Raw genomic sequence first — 26895 nt, forward strand, 5'->3', positions numbered from 1 at the left:
ATAGCCCTTCCTTTTCCTCCTTCTTGGAGTTGTTCTTCTCTGGGTCTTCAGAATTTTATTCTTGAGACTCCCCAGGTCTCCTGGGCCCATTCGGCCAGGAGATTTTTAAGCCATAGGATCATACTCATCCTCTCAGTGAACCCTTGAAATTTTTCCTCCCGAAAATCTAGGGTTCATGACATTTCATTCCTAGTTTTCCTTTCCATCTGTACCACCATTTACAACTTCGAATGGTTTCCAACTTTGCCATGATATTCTCCCTAGGAACCAGTTTATCGTTGGTGGTGAGAATCAGATCCAGAATAGAAATTCTCTTAACTGGGCCCTCTACCCTTTGAAAATTTAGATAATAATCAAGGCAAATCAAGAAACTCTTCTGGGAATAAAGAGAGATAATTCCAGTAGTTGTCTAGATAACTGAAGCCCTTCATCTTTTCTACATTACATCTCTAGGCCAAGCTTGTTGTCTAATCTCCAAAATTATCTTAGTCCTCATTTTCTCTAGGTCAGAAATTCTTGTCTTTTTTTCTGTCATGCCCTCTTTGGTAGTCTGGTGAAACCAATGGATTCTTTCTTAGAGTAATGTTTTTAAAGGCATAAAATGTATAGAATTACAAAGGAACCTAATTATATTTACAGTAATTATTAAAATATTTTTTAAAAAAACAAGTTCACATAGCTCAATTCAAAAACCTTTGTCTGGTCTATAGTATGTAGTATTTTCAATTACCAATGTACAACCAGCATACAATCAGAACTATTGTATATGTGTTTGCATCCTGTTGTACTATACACTAGAGTGAGATTCCCTTTAAGTACTCAGAAGTCTCTTGAAATATAATCACAAAGCACAAAATTCCTTTTAAAAGTATATATTATAAAGAACTTTCATGTTTTTGAAAAGTATGTAAAGTTAATTTCTGTAAATTATATCATTTCACCATATTTTAAATTCACTAGAGGAACTCTATACTTAAATGAATCTTATGACAAATCATTTTTTAAAGTAAAGTATCCTTCAGGAGAGTGAATAATGGCTCTTTCATTTATCTTTTTTGTAAACCTAGATTATCGCCTGTCGGCTTCTTAAGTGCAAGATATGTTTTATTATAAGGCCATTTAGAATAGTAGAAAAGATCATCAAGTTTCCATCACTGTGCAGAAGATAAAAGCTTAGTTACTCAAAGCTCTTATATAAATCTTACATCAAAGAAAACAAATGGGTATTTAGGGTCTGGTAAGTTTTTGTTGTCCTTGGATCCGATATGACATTTGTACAGTGCCTAGTAGAGATCTTACAGCACTCTACAGATGTCAGCTATCTTATTATTATTATGAATATGACTCATCCTAAGATAGCCCATTCCTTGAAGCTGGTATTTAATAGTAAAAGAAATCAGTTTTTTTTTTTTAATTTGGATGCCCTTTTCAGCTTACCAGTTAAAGACATAGATGTTTGTCTCCCTGGAATAGGGAAGGCTATAGACTAATGGAGGCCTTCTACAAAGTAAAACTTGATTGAAGATGAATTATAAGATTTTAGAGATAAAAGGTTCCTAATTATCATTTAGTCCAACCCAGTCCTTTGACAGAGAAGGAAACTGAAGCTCAGGGAAAGAAAATTATTTACCCTAAGCTATATAGCTAGTTATCAGAACAAATGGAATGGAACCCTTGCCACCAGATTCCCATTCCATTGTTCTTTACATGTATGGAAAATGTGACTGTTCAAGCAAACCAAGAGCTTTGGCTATTTTGGCAAATGGTTGCATAGATGGAACTTTAGAGTGCTTTGCTTTTATTACCCTAACTTGAGACGCTTTCACATATTACAATTTGGAGTGATAGTTAATATATTTACCAAAAGTCTTTATTTGATTAAATTTTTGTTAAATCTTTAGTAACCTTACTAAGCCCCAAAATATACCACTTAACAGTAAAGCATTTGAAATCATGGATTATTACAATGTCTATTAAACCTAATTAGGAACCTATAAGGCTGATAACCAATATGTGACCTTTAAATAAGGTTTCAAAGTCTACAACACAAAAAGTATACATCATCTCATTTCATCTTCATAACAACAGCTGATACTATAGGCAGTATTATCCCCATTTATCCCTATTTTACAGACGAGGAAAGTAAGGCTCCAAGAGGGTATATTACTTTCCCAGGTCACACAGATAGTATAAGAGGCAGGAGGTGAGTCCAGGTAATTTGGACTCCAAAGGGAGCATTCTACCCAGCATGTCAGGGGCCGCTCTACCAACAGGGTCTTTCACAGACTCACACTCTATTTGTAAAACAAGCATGTAATCTCACAGACCAATTTTTTTTTAAGTTTTCTTACTTAGGAAAAATACAATGATTAAAAAATTTACAGGACTTTGGTCCTTGCGCATCTTACCTCTAAAAGACCATCCTCAGGCAGATCAGTACAATGAACAGCATTCTGAATTTTGCTCTTCCCAAAGAGAGCTCGGAGGGTTCCAGGGCGGAGATGACGAGCTATTTCCTGTGAAATATATTTACATAAAAATAAAGTCAGTATGGTATTAGGAAGAAAATTATCAAAGACATGAAGTTCTTAAATAACCTAATATATTATTAAATAACTCAATATTGATATAACCTAACATATATGTAACCTAATACATGACTTTAATATACAGATTTTTTTCATAGGACATATATACAGGTGAATAAAGGTATAGGTATATTCATATATATATATATATGTTGTATGGAAAATCTATTTATAATAATTTCTGATAAATTAGTGCCAAAGGAAAAGAAGGAACCATATTTTAAGACTTTTGTAAAGCTTTTTCGCTGTCCAATTTTGCAAACATACGTTTAAACTACTGTCAGAGAGGAAAAAAAATGGAATTTTTTACTGTTAAGATTATTAAGATAAAACTATATGCCTAGTTCAATAATGATTATAATCCTATATTTTATATCAATAATGGAACTCTCAACTCATTAAAAAGAACAGATTTAATGGCATCCAATAACAGGTTAATAAGAAAGTATAAATTGTATGATTTTATTAGCTCACATTTATAGCAAAGCTATTTGTACATTATTCTCAACTTAACTGAAACATTTATTAAATGTCCATTGTATTCAAAGCATGGTGCTAAATCAGGGTTCTCCAACTTTTTTGTTCTGAAGACCCCTTTAGACTCCTAAAGCTCTTCACCACCCTAGACTCAATCTACTTTGCTCACCTTATTATACATATTCCACTCCCTCCACTCTGCAATCCAACCAAGCTAACCTTGCTGCTATTTGTGTGGCCCCTTGCATTTTACCTCTTAGAATCTCTTATTCTATTCAAAGCTCTGTTCCAATGCCATCTTCTATGAGAATCCTTTCCTGATCTCCCTGCCACATCTAAGAGGTACAGTGTTTAGTCTGCTGGCCACAGGGCCAGGAAGATTTATGTTTGAACACTATCTCAGAGACACTACTAGCTCTTGTTGCTGGCACTTTCACAGACATCATTTACTTATTTTAGTCCCTCAGAGACTCTAAGAGATAGGTAGTATAGGTATCTAGCCAAGCTAGCTTTCTCTCTGTCCCTCACACTCTGCACTCCACCTCCCAACTCTGCCACTGCACTGACTACTGCCCATGCCTGGAATGCCCTCTCTCCTCACCACGGCCTCACAGAAACTCTTCCTTCAAGATAGCTCAAATGCCACCTTCTACGTTAAGCCCATCCTGATCCCCTATTCTACTACCGTCCATTCTCCCTCGTCATTTTGTATTGAACTATCTGGAATTTATGTGTATTCCATGTACTTGTCTTCGCCCCTATTTGAATGGAAGTTTCTCGAGAGTAGGGGTTGTTTCATTCTTCCTAAATATATCCCTAGGCGCCTAGCACAGTGCAAGGCACCAGAGTGCTTAAGAAATGCTTGTTTATTGATTGAATATACATTACTCCATTTTATTGCTGAAGATAGTGAGGCTCAGAATAGTTAAGTGACTTACCCAATGTCTGTCACATGGCTAAGAAGCACCAGGGCAAGACCTCAAAGACAGGTTTTTCTTTTCTAAGACTAGGAATCTTTCCATTATAGTTGAGCAATAATCTCTCTACCTCCTCTAACACACACACACACACACACACACACACACACACACACACACACACACAAAAGTAAGACAGCAACCATTTTATTCTTGCTATCTCCCAGCCCTCAGCAGATTCACAGCAGTCATTTTTAAAATGCAATGGATTCATGGAGTTCCAAAAACAAGATAAAATTTCACCACTTGAAATTAATCGTGAAAGATTTATTTAAATAAGGTTAAAACAACTCCTCTGCCTTAAAACAGTTTTTAAAACATGTATATTAAGAGAATTTTCTCAAATTTTTATATTAAAATGATAAAGAATAATCAAGTAACAGAAATTTTGGAATACATAAATCATTCATGAAGAAATAATCTACTGCTAAAATATGATGAAGTACTTTTATTCTTCTATTATTCCAAAGATGAATCATCAATTATAAAACCATAAAATATTAAGTAGATGCCTCTTATCTCCTTTAGAAATTAAAGTTTTCACTTTAGTTCAATCATTTCCTTCTATAAATATATTGATAAAATGACTTCATGTTTTCTCATCTCTAAAGCATCAGGTATACTCGTTAAATTCAGAATTCCTAGCATCCTAAAAATATAGCTCTATAAGAAACCTTCAGGCTCCATTTAGTGTCTCTCCCCACCTACTGCCAGATTGGATATAAATTTTTTCAGATGATGTATATCTATTATGATCTTTATGATATTCAGAGGAACGAGGTTTTATAATTCCCTTTAAGAAAATAATAATAATTACAAGACAATCAGAACACTTAAGGTCCCAGCAGTTAGAAAGGTGGGTGTGAATGTATGTGTAATTTTGCATGAATGCTGAATGTGTGCTTGCACGAATGTTGTAATGAGTGCAGAATTCAGAAAGCCAGGTCATGTGAAAAATGAAACTGGTGGCACATAATGTTGACTTGTTGCCTTCAGAGGCTCTGCAGAGCCTTTTAGTCTCTCCCAAATTCCTGACGCATTCCTCCCAAACCCCAATTGAGACAAAGGTTTGGTTACTGTGCAGCTTGCCATAAGTACAGAAACCACTAAAACTTCTGCTCAGGTAATCCTGCAGTAGAAGGGCAAATGCCAGCACCCAAAATGACCTCCAAAATCCAAACTGGGAAAATAAAATAGAATGAGGATTACAAAGACACTGTGAACAACCTGATCACAGCAAAGCCTACTTAATTATTCCCATGCTGAATACATCACAGAGACTAGCACTATTTCCTGGTTATTGGGTTATCAGAATGAAAATTTGCTAGATTAAAGCTCCTACTGTAGCTGCTCTCAACTGCAGCAAAATTTCTTGCATCTTTACTACCTGTTCACGCTCATGAGAGTCTGGTCTACATTTAAACCTATATTTCTATTTCTTTGAGTGTAGGGCTAAGTATTATTGATAATAAAAACAATGGATTCTTTATCCATGGCACTAGGAATTTCTTACGTTAACATGAGTGGAGCAAGAGCAGTAATTTTCAAAAATAAAGCAGTAGATAATTAAGGCCCCATCATGTTTGGAATGTGAAAAGCCACTTCTATCATGGTTACTTTTCTCTGTTCTCAACAGAAAGGGAATTGAGGGGATTAGGACAGCAAGTGGTTGATTGTGGGAATCAAGTGAACCACACTGACTCCATCTTGTCTTGTGACTCAATTCTGGAGCAAGCTTAGTTTCTATTCAATTATGGGTCTAGTCCAATTTCTGTCCCGTGAGAAAACTTTTTTCAATTGTGGGAATTGGAAGAAAACCTTATTACATTGTTTAAAACTAGCACTGGGTGGCTGGGAAACTAGACCACCTCCCCCTGCTGTTTAGAGACCCTTAACCAAGGACCTAGGTTACTAACTAGAAAGTCAGATCCAAAGATTGATGCAAGGAGTTTTCTTACAATTATACATCTCAAGCAATCCATATGTCTTATCTGAAAACTGGCCCGCTACTAATCAGTCAGTTATTGTTTCCATGTTCCTTTGATTATTTACACACACTTAGGAAGTGGGACACCTCCTTTTCTGAATTCAGGGAATTGTACCTGTTCATTGTGCCCCTCCCAACTTGGAAAATCCCTAATCTTTCATCCAATTAGAAATTGGATTACCTAATGTTGTATTGGTTCCTTTTAAATAATTGGCCTTACTTGATTAATTATTTTTAATGTATAAAAAAGTATGTCTCCCCCTGTATTCCAGGTCTAGGCCTAAGCTGAGGAGGTCTGGTCCTGATTTGTTGGGCAATTACCATGTGTTGCTTAATAAATGGATATGATCAGAAGATCAAAACTTTATTTTCCTCAGTCATTTCATCTTTCACCCACAACAGAGGACATTAGAATGAGAATGCAGATAACCTTCATTTACAGAAGATATATAGAAAACATTAGAGCTGGAAAGGACCCTAGGGAATATTTAGTAAAACTTCTTAATTTACTGGATGAGGGAACTGAGGGCCAGAGAAAGGAGGAACTTGTCCAGGGTCACTGGAGAAAAAGGAAGGTGAGCAGAATTTGCTAGTCAGCCCCTGTTTTAGAGGTGTTTCCCATTTAAAGTGGATACACTCAAGAGGCTTCCAAATTTAGGAAGGTTATTGATTCTATTAAAAATATGTAAGTCATTTGGCAAATTGATTAATTGCAGCCATATGCTGAGTAGAATATAACTAGACAAAAGAAACCAATAGTTTGGCTTGAGACAGAATTCCCAGTTTTAAAAAAAAAAGTTTTTAGTGATCAAACTGGCCACGTCATAGTCCAACATTTGCCCGTTGGACAGAAGGAATTAACTTCTGCCTCTGAGTAAAAGAGATCCAGAGGTGACTCTTGTGGTCTGGGATGAGCAGTCCCTGGGGCCGATGTGCAACAAGTAGGAAATTATGCTTATAATCACTGACACTTCCATACAGAGCCTAGCAAAGAGAACTAAACAAACACACAAGGAGTGAAACCCTACAACAAAAACAATATATGCTTAGGAAAATATCTATAGTGCTCTCTCAGGAGTTATATATTTCATACACCTTAACAGTTATTTTTCGTTTTCTTATTGATAGCTTTTTTATATCACCTTCATTTACCAATATATCACTCTCTATTCTTTCCCAGACAACTATCCTTTATAACAAAGAATTTTTTAAAAGAAGAGAAAAAAACCATTTCAGTAAAACTAACTTACCCATCAGTCAAGATATTACCTACAGTATTTCATATTCACACTTCTCCACCTCTACAAAGAAGGGAAAGAAGTGAGTGCTTTTAATTCTTCTTTAGGGAGAGCTTAGTATAATTGTGCAGCATTCAACCTTGATTATTTTATCACTCTTCTTTTTCTTTTACAATATTGTAGTCATCATGTATTTTTTGAACTCTTGAGGGCAGGGCCAGTCTTTGGCCTCTTTTTGAATTCCCAGGGCTTAGCACAGAACCTGGCGTATAGTAGGCACTTAATAAATGCTTACTGACCGACTGCTTTCTTAATTATATATCAGTCCATGTGGCATCCCGTGCTTCTTGATCTTTATTATATTCTTTTCTTATAGTGCAATACCATTCCATTACACTCATACAACACAATTTTTAGCTATTCCCCAATTGAGGGGCATCTACTTTGTTTCTAATTCCTTGCTTTTATAAGAGGATCTAGGACTTTTCTTTTTATCATTGACCTCCTTGGGGCATATGCCAGGATCTCTTCTTGGTCAAAGAGTGTGGACACGTTAGTCACTTTCTTAAAATAACTCCAAATTTTAGCACTTAATTCTAAAAGAACAGTGCTAAATGTTCTCATTGACTCTACCAATACTTCACCAAAATAAACCCACTACCCTTATAAAGGTTTACTCGTTCAGACACCTGTGAATTGTTAAACATTAAATCACTTCATTGATGAAACCACATCATGATCCACACAACACATAAGCATTTGTTTATCAGGCTTCCTTTATGAATTAATTCTATTAATAAGAAGTACAGTACTACAAAGCAGCAGCCATCAAAACTACCTGGTACTGTCTAAGAAACATGTGGGTCAGTGGAATAGGATAGGTACATAAGATGCAGTGGTCAATGACTATAGCAACCTACTCTTTGATAAACCCAAAGAATCCATCTTCTGGGCTAAGAATTCACTGTTTCACAAAAAATGCTGGGAAAACTGGAAAATGGTAGGGCAAAAACTGGGCATAGACCAATATCTTACACTGTATACCAAAATAAAGTCAAAATAGGTTCATGATTTAGGTATAAAGGCTGATACTATAAGCAATTTGGGAAAGAAAGGAATAGTTTACCTATCAGATTTACGGTAAAGCAAAGAATTCATGACGCAACAAGAGATAGAGAGCATTACAAAATGCAAATGGATAATTTCGATTATGTTAAATTGAAATTTTTGTATAAAAAAGCCAATGCAACAAAGATTAGGAGGGAAGCAGAAAATTGGGAGAAAATCTTTACAACTAGTGTCTCTGATAAAGTCCTCATTTCTAAAATATACAGGGAACTGACACAAATTTACAGGAATACAAGTCATTCCCCAATTGAGAAATGGTCAAAGGATATGAACAGGCAGTTTTCAGAGGAAGAAATTAAAGATATCTATAGGCATATGAAAAAATGCTTGAAATCACTACTGATTAGAGAAATGCAAATCAAAACAACTCTTAGGTACCACATTTTTCCTGTCAGATTGGCTAAAATGACAAAACAGGAAAATGATAAATGCTGGAGAGGATGTGGGAAAACTGGAATAATGTTACACTGCTGGTGGAGTTGTGAACTGATCCAGCTATTCTGGAGAGCAATTTGGAACTATGCCCAAAGGGCTACAAAAATGTTCCTTTGACCCAGCAATACCACTTCTAGGGTTGTATCCCAAAGAGATCACACAAGTGGGAAAAGGACCCGTACATACAAAAATATTTATAGCGGCTCTTTTTGTAGTAGCAAAGAATTGGAAATCAAGGGGATGCCCATCAATTGGGGAATGGCTGAACATGTTGTGGTATGTGAAGGTAATGGAATACTATTGTGCTATAAAAAATAGGGAAGCGGACTTTACAATAACCTGGAAAAACCCACACGATATAATGCTGAGCGAGTGGAGCAGAACAAAGAGAACATTATACACAACCACAGATATATGGATTCTGTGATGACTAACCCTGATAAGACTTCGCTCTTCTCAGCAAGGTGCAAACACAACTGCAGGGGACTCATGATGGAGAGAGCTATCTACATTCAGAGAGAGAACTATGGAGTCTGAATGCTGATTGAGGCATACTGTTTGCTCTCCTTTTTTTCCCCCTTTGTATTTTTTTTCCTTTTTTGTTTTTGTTTTTTTTTTTTGGTTTTGTTTATTCTTTCTCATGATTCATTCCATTGGTCATAATTCTTCTTTACAACTTGACTATTGTGTAAATAAGTTCAATGTGAAGTTATATGTAGAAGATATATTGGATTCCAAGCCGTCTTGGGAAGGGGGGGAAGGGGGGGAAGGGGGAGAGAAAATCTGGAACTCAAAATTATGTGGAACTGAGTGTTATAAACTAAAAATAAAAAATCTTAATTATAAAAAAATAAGAAGTAGATACTGAAGGATGTACTCCTAAAGCAAAGATTCTCAACCTTGGGTCCATGGACCCCAAGAATCCATGGACAGATTTCAGAAGATCCATGACTTTGGATGTGGAAAAGTATCTTCATTTTTAGTATCTTCTAACCCAGGGGTGGCGAAGTTTGGATTCAGTCAAAGGGCTGCACTTGAGGACCTAGAGGGCCACATGTGGCCTCAAGGCCTTAGGTTCCCTACCCCTGTGTCTAGCCAAAGTTTAAAATTTTCTTCAATTATTAATATAGGCAACAAAGATTATTCTTAAAAGGGGTTCCTATGCTTCACCAGGCTACCAAAGGGATCCATGACACAAAAAAAGTTAAGAATCCCTGCTCTAGAGGAATCTGTGTAGGAATCCTTGCAGAAGCTCTTCAAAGGATTAAATAATAATGCCCCCCTCCAAACAAACAAATAAACAACCAACCATTTGTTAGTTGAAAGGGTCACTAGTGAATGAAACATAGGAGAATTAACAGGAAGTACACACATCTCATTAGGAATCATTGAAACATGGCTTATAAACTCTGACAAGTTTGCTATCTCATTTTCCATTAAGTCAGAATTAGCTGTAATGTACATTTATAAAAGCTGAAGGATATAATTAAATGCTGTTTCAGATTAAACATCTCAACAATACAGTCCTGTCTTTTCTGCTATTGATGGGAAAGCAGGGCATTATTAACACTGCCTGTTAGTGGCAATATATAGTAAATACTCAACAAATGAATCTTTTGAATCTGCATAGTTTGTAATGTGTAATAGAGTTGAAGACTGATTTGTGACTGGCTCATTTCCACATATAACACAAGCAACTAGCTGAGGACATCAGAACTTAGGGCATGGTCCATGATAAAATGATGTAGCCTGAAACCAGAAATAGGAAAAAACGGAATTTTGCTCCAATTCCAAATAGCACAACCAGCTATGGTGCAGTAAGAAGAGATTTATTTCTTTACCTACTACTACCTATTCACCTTGTTCTCCTACCACCATCAACACCCCAGCATACCCTATTTGCATAATGTAAACTGAATCTGGAAATGACAGTCCTTCAAAAAATTAAAGATAATGAGACTATTCCTTCTCATATTCTCTTCTCCTGGCTAAATATCCTTAATTTCTTCAACTGATCCTTATATATCAGTCTTCAGTCTTCTCACCAATCTCCCTCTAGCTGATTAATATTCTTCCTGTAATATGACACTCACAATTAAACTCATAATGTGCTAGATATGGTCTAACCAAGGCAGACGTATGCCACAGTAACCCCTCTCTCATTCTAGACTCTCAATCTTAACTTTTTTTCCATGACTAGACCTGAGACTTCATCAGGTATAGGAAGTTCTTCACCAGTAACTTCCATTGGCTGGTAGATTGCAGAGCTACCAACAAAGATCTGCAATTGTTTTGAAATTTATAGAGATTTATTATAGAGAATTATTCGGGGCACCGAGAGGTTAAGTAATTTGCTCATGGTCATACAATCACAGAAGTGAATCTTGAACCCACGTCTTCCTGAATTTGAAGCTAGTTCTCTATCCGCTCTGCCATGCTTCCATGTGTACCTCAATCAGGCCAACCTAAGATCTCAGCAAGACCTCTACGGAGGGAGATTGTGCTCCTCAATGTATTTCAGACAACTCTCAATTTGCAGGATGTTTTTCGCACAATCCACCTAAATATTGTCAACTTGCGTAACTGGGATGAACAGTGTTCCCTGGGTTTGTCTTGTCATGATTCCCCAACTATATACTTAAAAAGTTGACTTTTCTTTAATCCAAGTGTAGGACTTCACATTTATGCCCATTACATTTCATCTTAGATAAATTCTAGTTCTATATCCTCTCTTGACCAGCATATTAGTAGCTATTTCTCCCAGATCTATCATCTATAAATTGGATAAACTCATTATTTACACAATTTTCAAAGCCTGTAATTGATAGGACTAATGATGCTTATATCTTTTTCTTCTGGGTTGCCTTGTGGTATTTTTACATTATACAAATGGGTTGCCCTCCCAGGAGGAAAATTTAGGGACCCTTAGATCAAAACCCTTTGAATTTTATAGATGAAAAACTGATATACATTCAGCGATTTGCCCTGGCGATTTAAAGGCACAGCTGGGACTAAAACCCATGTCTTCAGACTCCCAGTCTGGTGTGATTTCTACTATATCATGCCATCTTATTTATGAAAACCAAATCTGAAAATGAATAATAAATGTGTTTATCTTTGAAGTGTTTTCAGTCTTCAGTACACAGGAAGTTGAGAGGTAAGATATTCTCAATGAATTATATAGTAATTATTTAGAAACTCACATCAGCATCAACATTAAATAGTAGCCATCACAAATTATTTTCATTGAGTAATTATTCCAATATTCAGAAAAACATAATGAAAGGACTGGTAATTCAATCCCCAAGGCATATTAAGATGTAACTTTAGCCTTTGTCTAGACTTTAGCCATAGGACTATTGTTCTAGGACTTGGTTCACCAATTAGTAGTCTTGGTACCCTTCCTTGTACCTAAGTTCCCACTGACTCCAGCCTTTATTTCCACAAGAATCCTCTCCACCATGTTCCCAAGAAGTGGCAATCTAGTCCTCTGCAGATGACCTCTATAGAGGGGCAGTGTGCTACTCAATCTACTTTTAGACAAGATTTCAATTTTTAGTATATTTTCTTCACAACCAACCTAAATCTGTATCTCTGCCCCTTCTAACCTTGTCATGCCCACTGGAAATAAGAACAAGTCTAATTCCTTTTTGATTCAACAAGAACTTATTAAGTACTGACCTACGAGCCAGCCATTGTGCTAAGTGTTTGGAGATACAAAGGCAAAAATGAGAACGTTCCAGTCCTCAAGAAGATTATATTTGAATGGGCAGAAGGGATACAGTATGTACACAGATAAGTAAATACAAAACAAATGCAAAGTAATGGAGGAAGATAGGTGGCAGTTGATAGAGCACTGGGCTTGGAGTCAGAAAGACTCATCATCAGGAATTCAAATCTAGCCTCAGATACTTACTAGCTGTGTGACCCTGAGCAAGTCACTTAACCCTGTTTGCCTCAGTTTTTTCATCTGTAAAATGAGCTGGAGAAGGAAATGGGAAACCACTCTAGTATTTTTACCAAGAAAACCCTAAAAGGGATCTTGTAGAGTCAGACATGATGAAACAACTTAATAAAAAACAAGATATAAACAGAGTCAACAATGGGGTGGAGGGAGGGAAACTAACAACCAGGGAATCAAGAAGGGAGAGTATTGGAGGGAGAGGGAGTTGGGGAGCCAGGACTCAGAGGGGAGAGGGGACCAGACAGACTGTGCAGAAGCAGGAAAGGAGGAGGGTATATGCCATATAGGGAGAGCAGTAAACAGACCAGTGTGGCTGAAATATAATGTATGAGAAAGAGAGTAATTATGTAATCAGCTTGGAAAGGCAAGCAGGAGCTGGACTGTGAAGGCCCTTAAATTCCAAACAGAGGAGTTGGCACTTAATCCCAGAAGCAAAGAGGAAGTCACTGAAGCAACTTGAGTAAAGATATGACATACCTGTGCTATAGGAATATGAATCTGGCAGATCTTCAAATAATTGAAAACATTCATCATGTCCTTCCTACTCTAGTTAAATGAGCCTGCTTTCTTCAAAGGATCTTGATACAGCATAGTCTTGACACTCCCTCACTAGCCTAAATGCCCTCCTCTGGACACTGTCCAGCTTGTCAGTTTGGTTCAAGGGGATACACAGGGGCCACTGGTAACTCTGTAAGGCCTATCATGTGATAGACATTTAATATTATTTGGACTGCAATGCGCAGTCCATTGAATTCTGTTCATTCTTGTGGCTATGGCATCTATAAGCTAAACATAATGCTGCAGAGGAGAGTACATTAGGATCATTACTTTGAAACTAGGACTTGTCCGAAAGCAAAGTCACATTTGGACATGAACTTGGCGAAGATCAATGCTTTGTAGAAATTGCATTAGGTCTGATCCCATAATCCCTATGGTCAGAGGTGGTATGAGAGAGAGTGCTCCCCGTGTGTGTGTGTGTGTGTGTGTGTGAATGCTGGTACTTCTGTTATCATATCTTCAAATCCCTGATGGCTAATAGTGGAGGGGGGAAAACACTGAACTGAGAATTCAAGCTAATAGCATTAGAGAAAAGACACACAGTCCTTCAGGAAGACTCCTGGAATCTTGAAAGTTAGCTACAGGTAGCCTCACTGTGAAAGAGTAAATCCTTCAAAAAATCAACCAATAGAAATCTTATCTTTCAAAGTTTTTTTCTTTATAATGTTGTCACTGCATAAGTTGTTCTCCTGGCTTATAAAAGAAATTCTCAAGAGTTGAGTGGGAACTTAGAAGTGATCCAGGCTAACAGTCTGCCCCAAGGAGGAATTGTTTCAACATCTTCCCCTTTTCCCACCAAATGCACTACTTGCACTGGACTCCACCATAAGCATGCTCCCTGGACACCTCACCACCAGGAAACTCATCACCCTGAGAGGCTGAATCAGCCTTGGGAATCACATCCACATTGTCATCGGTACCCTCTGCTCCTCTGATTGGAGGGCTGATAGGTAGAGCATAGAACTCCTCCCAAAGCCTCCATTTAAAGAGGGTTCCTAGCCGGCTAACTCTTCATTTCTCACCAGCCAGACATCTTGGACTGGACTCCACCAGGCCTCTGAGTTGGGCACTTTCTTCTCCAGCCTCTCCCTCACCCTGCCCTTTCAGGTTCCTTTTATGTGCTGTCTTCCCTTGTTAGATTGTAAGCTCCTTGAGGACATGAACTATCTTTCATTTTCTTATTTGTATGCCCAGTGCTTAGCACAGTGCTTGGCACTGAGTAGGTGCTCAATAAATGTTTGCTGACTAAATGACTCAAAAGTTGGTCATCTGGGCTCTTCCTGAGCACCTCCAAGGATGGGAAAATCAGTGTTTCTAAAGGAAGCACATTCTATAATTGGACACTTCTCACACAGAGCTAAAATTTGTCATCCCGTGATTTCTTCTCTTTGGTTCTAGTTCTTTTCTTTGAAGACAAGTAAAATAAGACTTTTTCCTCCATATAATAGTCCTTAAATTATCTGAACACAATGACAATACTTTCGGGGATATCACTAAGAAAATATCAGGAGCTCAGTCCAGAAAATTAACTGCACGAGTCATATAGTAAGGGAAAAGAGTAACAGATAGATAGTATGAATATCACATTGGAAAGCACAAAATAGTAAAACAGGTGTAGACCTCCAATGTATTTAGATAGCTTTCCCAGGGATGGCTTATGGAAGAGAACTGACAAAGGTTGAAAAGGTTGAGAAGTGGAGTACACACACAAATGTTAGGTCAGAAATCCAGGCCTGAGAACCTTGAGAACCTATACAGTCAAGGAAACTTGAAAGAGAGACAGAGGTTGGGGAAATGTAACACTATTGTTCAATGCTACTGATTCTTCCATTTAGGCATACTGAGTTTCATGAAATCAATCTATCAACATTTATTTAGGGCCCACTATGTGCCAGCACTATGCTAAGCACTGGGAAGACAATTAGTTCCCCCCGGAAGCCACAAGTAACTGAAAGACTTTAGTTGTCCTCCATATTTAGGATGCCAATGCACCTGGGCCCTCCAGCTAGACTCTAGCACAGTCTGGGGCTGTGGACCCCTTCTAGGCTGAAACCAAGAAAGTCCTAAGGGAAGAGCTCTGGCAAGGCCTACCAAGTTTTCCATCAATCTTGGCACTAGTTCATTTATAAAAGTATTAACATACTGGGATTTTGCAAAAATATTCTTGATTTCCTCTCACTGAACAAGTAAGCATGCTTTATTGTTCTCTTACCTAAAAAGAAGCATTGGCTCCCAGAAGGTATATGAGATTAATGGATGCAAAATATGCTACAGAAGAAACATACAAGTTTTTCTCATGCGTTTTCTTACTTCATCTATCTCCCACCAGGGTACATGCTGAGGGTGAAAAAAAAACAAACCAAGAAAAATATTTTCTCCAATACACCCACACATATTTTCTGCTTTGTACCTGGAGAAGCTTTTCAAAGGAGAACTTTGTCTTTTCCACAGAAGACGGATGATCAATCAACTGTTTGCCAGTAGTTGCTCTTCTGTCAGCTTCCTCTCACCTCCCTCACTCCACATCTATCCCTTTTTGATTTGATTTATAGGGATGACTATCTCAATACACCTCAATCCTATGAGGAAACAGGGAAATTCACATAGCAAAATGGGGGCAGAAAGATTAGATAGAAATGTATATGTGTGTATCTATCTCTCTATCTATATGCATACTCATATGTAGGTATATATACATGTATGTATTAACACACCCATATCTCTCTATATATGTACATGTATATGTGTGCACCTGTGTGCATATGCATATTTAATATTTCAAGTGGATTTCATTAATAGCAACACTTTCTCTAATGGTACAGATGATGATCTATTGTGTGACTTTTCCAAGTACTGCCAAGCCAAGTTCAAGCCAAACACTGTGGAATCCCATGACTAGCAGAACATCAGTATAACCAGAAGAATACTGATGTTAGAAGAGGCTGAAATATATGCAATCTGGTTGCCACATTAAAAAAACATAATGAAATCCGAGACAGTTAAGAGAATGATAACTAAAATGGTCCAAAATCTGAGGTGAGAGTCTGAATGGCTACTCTTTTTCCTTCAGAGACAAGATATAAAAGTGAGCTCAGTATATGTTATTCCAATTTTACTTCAGACCTATCGGAATTACTTGTTTTTGCACTAATATATACGGTGTGATGATCCTATAGCAATCAAGCCACAGACCAAGTTTAGGACAAATGCCTGTTAACACCCCCAAAACACACACCTCACAATGGTGACAGGAGAGGAGACCCAGTGCAAACATGGCCCTGTCCGCTAGACTTTCATGGTCCTTCCTAACATTCACTCTTCTCAGGCCAAGTGATAAAAAGCTCATCAGAACTGCGGACTTTCCTACCACAGTCTAATCAGTCTATCAACAAGTATTAATTAAGTACCTACCATATGCCAAGTTCTGTTCTAGGCACTGAAGGTACAAATATCACGAATGAAACAATATCCACTCACCCCAAGAAGAAGTTTATTCTAATGGGGAGGCAAGTACATAAGTATATACAAAATAAATATAAAATTAATCAATACAAATATATACAGAGTAGTTAAATATAAAGAGGAAAGGCATTAGTAGTTGGAGGATCAGGAAAGGCTTCATGGAGATGTTGCTATATTAGGGACTTTCTGGAACAGTAAGGAGGAATTGCATTCTAAGTATATGGAAATGCCAGCATAAAGACATGGAGATGAGAGAGAGAGAGAGAGAGAAAGAGAGAGAGAGAGAGAGAGGGGGGGGGGGGGGAGGGAGGGAGGGAGGGAGAGAGAGAAAGAGAAAGAAAGAGAAAGAAGAGAGAGAGAGAGAGAGAGAGAGAGAGAGAGAGAGAGAGAGAGAGGGAGAGGAGAGAGAGGAGGAGGAGGGAGGGAGGGAGGGAGGGAGGGAGGGAGAGGGAGAGGGAGAGGGAGAGGGAGAGGGAAAGGGAGAGAATCATGTGTAAGAACACAGAAAGGCCAATTTGGCTAATTCACAGAGGGCAGGTGGGACATTAATCTCCAATGAGGCTAGAAAGGTAGGTTAGGGCAAGGCTGTGCACAGCTTTAAAAGCTACACAGAGGAGCTGATATCTGATGCTAGAGGCAATCAGAAACCACTGGGGTTGATTAAATAGGGGAATCACCTGGTCAGATGTACACATAGGGAAAATTAATGTGGTAGCAGTGTCTAGGATGGCCTCAAGCAGGGACTGGCCAAACAGGAGGCTGTTATAGTAACCTCGGTGACAAGTGAAGAGGGCTTGAACTGAGCAGGGAGCTGTGACAGCAGAGAGAAGGGACTGGGGGCGAAAGGTGTTGTGAAGGTAGAATCAGCAAGCTTGGACAGATGACTGGACAAGGAGCTGAGAGAAACTAAGGGGATGAGGTTAATGCCAAGGTTATGAAACTGGGAGACTGGAAGAAGAGCAGTGTCTTCAATAAAAATCAGGAAGCTTAGATGAGAATGTTTGGGGAGAAAGGTAACATATTCAGCTTTTGATATGTTTTGTTTAAGATGTCCCTATCACATCCCCTTTCAAATGCTTAATAGGCAACTGATGCTGTAGGAATGAACCTAGGCAGGGAGACTTGGGAATATAAACATAAGTATACACATACATATGTATATACAGCTATATCAGAAAGTCATTTGTATAAAGATGATAATTAATGAGAACTAATGAGGTTATCAAGAGAGTATATAGAAGAAGAGAAGAGGGCCTAGGGCAGAACCTTGGGGACAACCATGAAAAGAGAAGTTTCAGTTGAATGATGAGGTCAGAAGCCACAATGAAAAGGGCCGAGGAGTCAGTGAGAGGAGAGGAATTGGAGGCAGCACATGTAGACAGCTTTTTCCAAGAAGTTTGGCTAAGAAAAAGGGGAGATATATAGGAAGATAGCTTAAGAGGATGGTAGAGTCTAGTGAAGAGAGGAATTATAGGAGGTTGTGATCAGGTAGGATAAAATCAGAGTTCCTAATTAGGAAAGCAGTATACTAATACCATTCTTATTTCCACATTAAGTTGCTCAACACTTCTACCATCCATTTTATATATCATCAGTCTACCTACTTCCAGGATCCCTAAGTTTCCCATGTAATTATAAATAATTTTTCCTCTTCCCAGTTGTTCCCACAGCAATGAGCTCTCACTTGCTCTTCCTCTCCCTCTCCCTCTCCCTCTCCTTCTCCCTCACCTCTCTCTCTCTTTCTCTCTCTCTCTCTCTCCCTCCCTCTCTCTCCCCTGGACTGAAAACCACAACACCTACTAGACCTCCCCAATCAACATTCTTAGCACCTGAATTTCCTGATATGAGACAATCAGATTAAATGTACAAATTTATGATAGATGTGGATAAAAGAAACATGAGCTCTTAAATCATACTGTAAGAACTACCTTACAAAACTTTTTTTTAAAAGGATATTCACGCTGATATTAGCAGTGAAAAACCATATTTACAAGAAGACAGGAGAAAAGTAACAATACAATTATATAATTTTATATTATTACATATTATATATAATTACATAATTCTTTCATAGAGTAATGTTTATCAAAATAATCATGGCTCTACATGGCAAAAAAAAACTATATCAAACCTAATGGAAACATCTTATGGACTCCAGCAAAAAGACTTTTAGGAACTGTGTTATCTCTTTGCCACATGTGCTAAGTTTGAGCTCACTTTCTCTGTATGAACTCATGGGACAGTATGTCAGACTTTGGTGCACAATGGTATTTTGTACCAATGATACCACCATAGTTAGATATGACTGACTAATTGATATCAACTGATAATCATAGGAGATGATTATCAGGTAGGGGCTTGAGAGCCATAACATTAGAAAAACACCACCAACCCCTAAAACCTTCCAGGTTCCTGAGGAGACACAGTAGCCCAGCTCCAGAGATCCAGTTTGTTACTTCTAGGAGAGGTTGGGAAAGAGGTCCCAGAGGTGGTGCTATACTGCCCTAGTGACTACTCTAATCTAGACCCTCACTGCTTCAATACTGCAAAATCCACCATCCCCAGCATTTTTAGTCCAATTTATCCTATACAAAGTCCCAAAAAGAACTTAATAGATTTTCTAGTCATACTGCTCTTGCTCAAAGACCTACAGTAGAGTTTCCTATTTCTTACTATATAGATTCCAAATTATTTTTCCTGATCTTAAAAGATCTCCATAACTTATTTCTAATAACATCTCCCAGCTTGTTCCCCTCAAATTATCTACCTTACCACCCTTTCCACTATTTTCTGCCCCTGTAGCTAAGTAAGTCTGTTTGCTGTCTATTATATACCACTTGCATAATCTTTAATCTTTGCCTTTATTCATGTTATTTTCTTACCTCAAAGTCCTTCCTTATCTTCTATGTGTTACATCACACCTCAGCTCAAATGGTACTTCCTTGAGGATATCAAACTGACTAATCCCTGGCTATCAACAACATAAGCTTTTAAAAAAGTAAAATGAAATTCTACATTTTTCTAAAACATAATATAAATAGTATTGCAAACTGTACAGTGGCCAGAAGTTCACACCATTCCCTCAGCATCTCCAGTACCATCATCTTGCTGCGTTTAGTCTATTTTGAGTTCTCTGTTCTCTGTACTTTTCAGTACTACTTTTCAGCGTTGACACATTCTGAGAGAACCGTATGAGCTTAGACATAGTGGTATTTTGGCAGCATTTCAAAATATTTTTCATATTCACAAATTGTGAGTTCCCAACTAGACTGAGAGTGTACTGAGGACTGGAGATGTGTTGTTCATTTACTTAGTTATTACTCTTTCATTGTTGCGCACACACCCCCCCCCCCACACACACACAGAGTCATACCTCCAAACAAGGTATCCATTTGGTACATAGTACACCATGGTATCCAACAAATATTATTGACTAACTACAGAGACAGTGCGATTATTCTGAAGTAAGATCAAAACAAAGAAAACCAAGTAAACCTAAAACTAAAGGGAAACTATATCAGTCTTTCATCATTTCTGAAATTGGTATCACTCCCCAAATTCAAAAATACTAGTCTTAGAGTCAGAAGACCTGGGTTTGAATCATAGCTTTGATAATTACTAGCTTTATGATCTCAAGCTCTCTGAGCCTTAGCTTTTCATTTTTAAAATGGAGATCACTGTCCCACCTCTGGGACTTGCCCCTGTCCTCTAGAGAGCTTTTTGTAAAGGTCAAAGCACTCTAGGAATGTGAGCTGCATGATTATCATTCAGTCAAGCCCATCAAATTTTCATTGGCCACACTTTCACTTGCTAATGGTATATTCTTTATCCCTAAATATTTTTACCTCTTTCTATTGTCCTTTGTATCCGAAGAGAAGAAAAGCATCTCCCCATAGCATAGAGTTATAGAAAAAAAATACTGTGAAAAGTAAACCCAAAGGAAGTTAACAAAAAAAGATCAGAGAGAATGTTAAATTATTAAATTTCACCTGAGGCCTTTTTCTTGATTTAAAATGGAGTAATACATCATTTTGCTTTAGTCCCGGATCTGTTTGCTGTTGCTTTTTTGCAGTCTAAAAAACGCTGCCTCTATGACAGTACCATGACAAAGGAAAGCATTCATATCACTTTGGATTCCAAGGCTAGTATAATTTACTCACGTAGGTGAGCTAGCAAAGAGATATGATAATTGCTAACTTCATGCTTTAAGAAAAAAAATCTTTTTTCAAATTTCAATTTGTGTGCTATCAAAGTATGAAAAACCTATAATTCTCAGGTTGTGAAAGAAAACAAGTAAAAATAACATTGCATTTTGAATAACATTCTCACATGTTGTTTTTATTTATGTAATAAGATGTAAAAAAGATTCCTTTTTTTTCTTGCAGACTGTTGCCAATATCTTCCATGAGTTTACCCATTGACCTTTGGGTTACTTGTAGCAGACAAACAGCGACAGTGAGAAAATATTTTTGATAAAGGGAACTTGTGAGCAATCTGTGATCAATGAAAGCAATTCAGAATTTGGACAAATTCAATCAAGGCCAGTTTCTTGCTACTGCCCATTTGAGTGCTCATGAACAGACTCACGACTGATCTGCATCTTCTATAAAGAAGCTATATGTTGAGGGACTGACAAGCTTCTTATTTAACTTCATGTTCTAGTCTAGTCAATGAGTTCACTTACTCTATTTTTTTCTGATTTGGATAGTTTGTTGTGGATTTTGTTAAGAGTTTTTATCTTGATATTTCTCAGCTTTCTGAGGTTTGATGAAATTATCCCATCGTGATATATGAATAGAAGCATTTGGAGAACTTCACCATCGATTCCATGGTATTGGTTAACATGTTGGGTAAGCACATGCCTCACCATTTTGTAAGCTGGATACTGGGTGTTAATAGTTTGTAGCATGTCACCACTGATAGCTCATACACAAGAACTATTCAAAAATATTACCAAGAACATATTTATGACTGTAAAAGTCGGTAGATCAGCCTTGTGGCCAGAATGAGAGACACTAAATGGACATCCCAAATGGCAACCCTAAGATATTAAAAGAAAAACAGGAAGACTTCCAAGGTGTTGAGTGAATCCACTTAAAGGTAGGAACCTGAATGGGTCAAGATGAAAAGAAAAGGAGTTTGTAATCTGTATCACTAATCAAAACATGGCTCCATCAAGATACCAAAAAGTAGGGCAAAAAGATTTTGTATTTGCAATGATAATTTTAATAGTAAGAATGTTCACTTTTAATTTTTCAAATTTTTCTTAAGACAATAACTTACAGGATCAGCAGGCCCACAGAATTCACGGAATGTCTTTGTAGCATCATTCTGTTGAATCTCTAATGCTACACAAGGACCAGAATACAGTTCTGTCACCATCTCCTAAAAGAGAAAAGGATCATTGTCAATTTCATAAATTACTTTTCTTCTGTTGATGGCACCACCATTCTCCTAGACTTGAACATTTGTAGTCACCTAAAGATGATTTAATGCCCCCTGTTCTTGGCTCTTCATATCCTGTCTTGGAAACTAATATTCCTAAGACACAACTGTTGATTCCTTACTCAAAAACAATCAGGGGATCCCTATTGATTCCATGATAAAATATAAATATTTTGCTTTTAAATCCCCATGATCTAGCATCAGACTACTTTTCTAGACCTATTTCATATCACTACCATTGGTAAATTCCACATTCTAGGCAAACAGACCTAATAGTTATTTCTAGAATCTAATGTGCTATTTATGCATATCCTTAAACGTGCCTTTATAGGAGTGATACTGCATGTCGGGAATGCCTTACCTCCACACATTTGACTATCAGAATCGAGGATATTTTGGAATGTGTTTCAATTTTTTTAATCAAACTTTTGCCATCATCTACATTTGTGTTATGTATGTATACTTTATCCCCACTTCAAGCCAGCCATTACAACGAAGAAAAACGTTAAAAAAAACTTCAGTAAAATTAATGAACATATCAAAAGCCCTGACATTACATTCAGTGTACCACACTCACATCCCTAAACCTCCAAAAAATAGTGAAGACACATGTTCTCTCTCTCTCTCTTTTTTTTTTACTTTGAGGCCATCCCTGGTCATAATTTCTCAGTGTTCGGTTTCAATTGTTTCGTTGTTCAATGTTTTCTTTCACAAACATAAGATTTTAATTATTTTATTATTTAACAGTTTAGTTTTCAACATTGATTTCCACAACATTTTGAGTTACAAATTTTCTCCCCATTTCTACCCTCCCCCCCACTCCAAGATGGCATATATTCGGATTGTCCCATTCCCCAGTCAGCCCTCCCTTCTGTAATCCCACTCCCAGCCCAATCCACTTTCCCCTTACTTTCTTGTAGGGCAGGATAGATTTCTATGCCCCATTCCCTATATATCTTATTTCTCAGTTGCATGAAAAACAACTTTTTCTTTTGAGCATCTGATTTTAAAACTTTGAGTTTCAAATTCTCTCCCCTCTTCCCTTCCCACCCACCCTTCCTAACAAGGCAAGCAATTCAACATGGGCCACACATGTATCATTATGTAAAACACTTTCACAATACTCATGTTGTGAAAGACTAACTATATTTCCCTCCATCCTATCACATCCCCCTTTATTCAATTTTCTCCCTTAATCCTGTCCCTCTTCAAAAGTGTTTCCTTTTAATTGCTTCCTCCCCCATCTGCCCTCCCTTCTATCATCCCCCCTTTTTTATCCCCTTCCCACTACTTTCCTGTGGGGTAAGATACTCAATTGAGTGTGTATGTTATTTCCTCCTCAGGTCAAATCCGATGAGAGCAAGATTCATTCATTCCCCCTAACCTGCCCCCTCTTCCCTTCCAACAGAACTGCTTTTTCTTGCCACTTTTATGTGAGATAATTTACCCCATTCTATCTCTCCCTTTCTTCCTCTCTCTATTCCTCTCTCATCCCTTAATTTAGTTTTATTTTTTTAGATATTATCCCTTAATATTCAACTCACCCTGTGCCCTCTGTCTAAATATATATATATACATACACACACATATACATATATGTATATATAATATATATGTATATATAATATATATGTGTGTATACACACACATATATATGTATGTGTATATATATATATGTGTGTGTGTATATATATATATATATATACATACATACATATATATTTATATATCCCTTCAACTACCCTAATACTGAGAAAGGTCTCATGAATTACACACATCATCTTTCCATGTGGGAATGTAAACAAAACAGTTCAGCTTTAGTAAGTCCCTTATTATTTCTCTTTCTTGTTTACCTTTTCATGCTTCTCTTGATTCTTGTGTTTGAAAGTCAAATTTTCTATTCAGCTCTGGTCTTTTCACTAAGAAAGATTGAAAGTCTTCTATTTTATTGAAAATCCACATTTTGCTTTAGAGCATTATACTCAGTTTTGCTGGGCAGGTGATTCTTGGTTTTAGTCCTAGCTCCTTTGACCACCGGAATATGATATTCCAAGGCCTTTGATCCCTTAATGTAGAAGCTGCTAGATGCTGTGTTATTCTGATTGTGTTTCCACAATATTCAAATTGTTTCTCTGCAGTATTTTCTCCTTGATCTGGGAGCTCTGGAATTTGGTGACAATATTCCTAGGATTTTTCTTTTTGGGATCTTTTTCAGAAGGCAATGGGTGGATTCTTTCAATTTCTATTTTATCCTCTGGTTCTAGAATATCAGGGCAGGTTTCCTTGATCATTTCTTGAAAGATGATATCTAGGCAATTTTTTTTGATTGTGGCATTCAGGTAGTCTAAGAGCTTTTAAATTATCTCTCCTGCATGTATTTTCCAGGTCAGTGGTTTTTCCAATGAGATATTTCACATTGCCTTCCAATTTTTCATTCCTTTGGTTCTGATTTATAATATCTTCATTTCTCATAAAGTCACTAGCTTCCACTTGCTCTAATCTAATTTTTAAGGTAGTATTTTCTTCAGTGGTCTTTTGGACCTCCTTTTCCATTTGGCTAATTCTGTCTTTCAAGGCATTCTTCTCCTCATTAGCTTTTTGGAGCTCTTTTGCCATTTGAGTTAGTGTATTCTTAAGGTGTTATTTTCTTTAGTATTTTTTTGGGATCTCCTTTAGTAAGTCGTTGACTTGTTTTTCACGGTTTTCTTGCATCACTCTCATTTCTCTTCCCAATTTTTCCTCTACTTCTCTTACTTGCTTTTCCAAATCCTTTTTTGAGGTCTTCCATGGCCTGAGGTCAATTCATATTTTTCTTGGAGGCTTTTGATGTAGGCTCTCTGACTTTGTTGACTTCTTCTGGATGTATGTTTTGATCTTCTTTGTCACCAAAAAAAGATTCTAGAGTCTGAGTCTGCATCCTTTTTCACTGCCTGTTCATGTTCCCAGCCAACTACTTTGACCTTCGAGCTTTCTGTTTATAGAGTTTCTGGTTTATAGAGTTCAATTATTTCTGATTCTACATTGTTGAGTCTGTTCCATTAGTTTCCTTTTTAAATATTTTTAAAACTAGCATCCATTTTAATGGTTACTATTTTATAATATGCTTTGAAATATAGATGTGTTCTTCCATTTCTGGCCTACTTTTTCCATTCTTTTTCTCAATATTCTAGATTTGTTTTTATTTCAAATGAATTTTGTTGTCATTCAGTCTATCTCTGGAAAGCATTTCCTTGGTATTGGTTGATATAAACCCAACAGTCTACAAATTAATTTCAGTAGTATTGTTATTTTATTTAAATAGTCTAATCATGAGTACTGATTATCTCTCGTGATTTAAGTTGCCATTTATTTCCATAGGAATTCCTTTTCTATTACTCTTTCCTGGATTTATTTTTGTTGAAATATGGTATGAGTCAGTAAAATACAGCCTACTGCCCAAATCTGTCCCAATTCCTGTTTTTGTATGGTCCACAAGCTAAAAGTGATTTTAGATAGATTTTAAGAGGCAGCTAGCAAAGTTTGACTCATGTACCATAGTTCACCAACTACTGAAATATATAGAAATGCTGCTGATTTTTGTGATTTTGTTTTGTAATCTGTCACTTTAACAAAACTGTTAATTGTCTCAATTACTTTCTTCGTTGATTCCCTAGGATTTTCTAAGTAAACCATGATGTCATTAGCACATGGGAGTAATTTTATCTCTGCTTTCCCCATGATTATGTCTTTAATTTTTTTCGCCATCTCACCGATTTTGTTGGCATTTCTAGAACTATGTTAAGTAAAAGCAAGAAAAGAGATATCCTTGCCTTACTGATGAATTTGTTGGGCTATCTCCTAGTGTTTTCCATTGAATAAAATGTTAACTTTGTTTTTTAGATCATATTAAAATTCTTGTATGGTTATGCTTTGAAGGTATAGAATGTTAATGATTACTATACTTTGTCAAAAGCAGGTTTTTTTCCTGTATCCACTTGTGGTTTTAGATCATTTTAATGTAATTAGTTATATTAATTTTTCATAATGATGAACTATTCTTGCAGCCATATTTTAAATTTAACTTGGTCTTAATGAATGATTTGGGTGATAAATTACTGTAGTTATTTTGTAGTCATGTAAAAATTTTTTTGAATCAATATACATTTATGATATTAGCCTAGAGTTCTCTTTTTGTTACTTTATCCTTTCCTAATTTAGATGTTAAGATTGTGGCTCATAAAAGGAGTATGGTAGAGTATTTTCCTCCTAAATTTTTGAGAATTGTTTGTGTAGGACAGGTATTATATATTCTTTAAACATTTGATAGAATTCAACAACAAACTTGTCTGGGTAAGTTTTTATCCCCTTTGGTAGTTTGTCTATTGCTAGTTCAATTTCATTTTCTGAAATTAGATTCATTAAGATCTCCGGTTATAAATTGACTTGGATATTTTATATTTTTGTAGATAATCCTTTTTTTCTTTTAAGTTCTAAGCTTTGCAGGCATTTCTATTTGTTTGAAGTTCCCCTAGTTCATTTTTAAAAATTTAATGTTACCCCTTTGAATTAGGTTAGTTAAACATTTATCAATCCTACTAATCTTTTCAAAGAACTAGCTTTTAGTTTTATTGGTTTCAAGGACTTCTGTGTTTCTATT

The 26895-nt window shown here is 36.8% G+C and overlaps 1 protein-coding gene across 4 annotated transcripts in view; it reads right to left on the bottom strand.

The window, feature by feature from the left end:
- NME7 (NME/NM23 family member 7) overlaps positions 1–26895 on the bottom strand; it is a 212146-nt gene that overhangs the window by 89356 nt on the left and 95895 nt on the right. For all 4 annotated transcript variants that reach the window (XM_036753524.1, XM_036753523.1, XM_036753526.1 and 1 more), the window contains exons 10-11: positions 22098–22199; positions 2409–2516 (exon numbers count right to left, since the gene is read on the bottom strand). In XM_036753524.1, coding sequence (XP_036609419.1) covers positions 2409–2516; positions 22098–22199 — 210 coding nt within the window. The remainder of the gene's footprint in view (positions 1–2408; positions 2517–22097; positions 22200–26895) is intronic.

Source organism: Trichosurus vulpecula, chromosome 4, assembly GCF_011100635.1.
Source record: "Trichosurus vulpecula isolate mTriVul1 chromosome 4, mTriVul1.pri, whole genome shotgun sequence".
In the NCBI taxonomy this organism is placed as follows: domain Eukaryota; kingdom Metazoa; phylum Chordata; class Mammalia; order Diprotodontia; family Phalangeridae; genus Trichosurus; species Trichosurus vulpecula.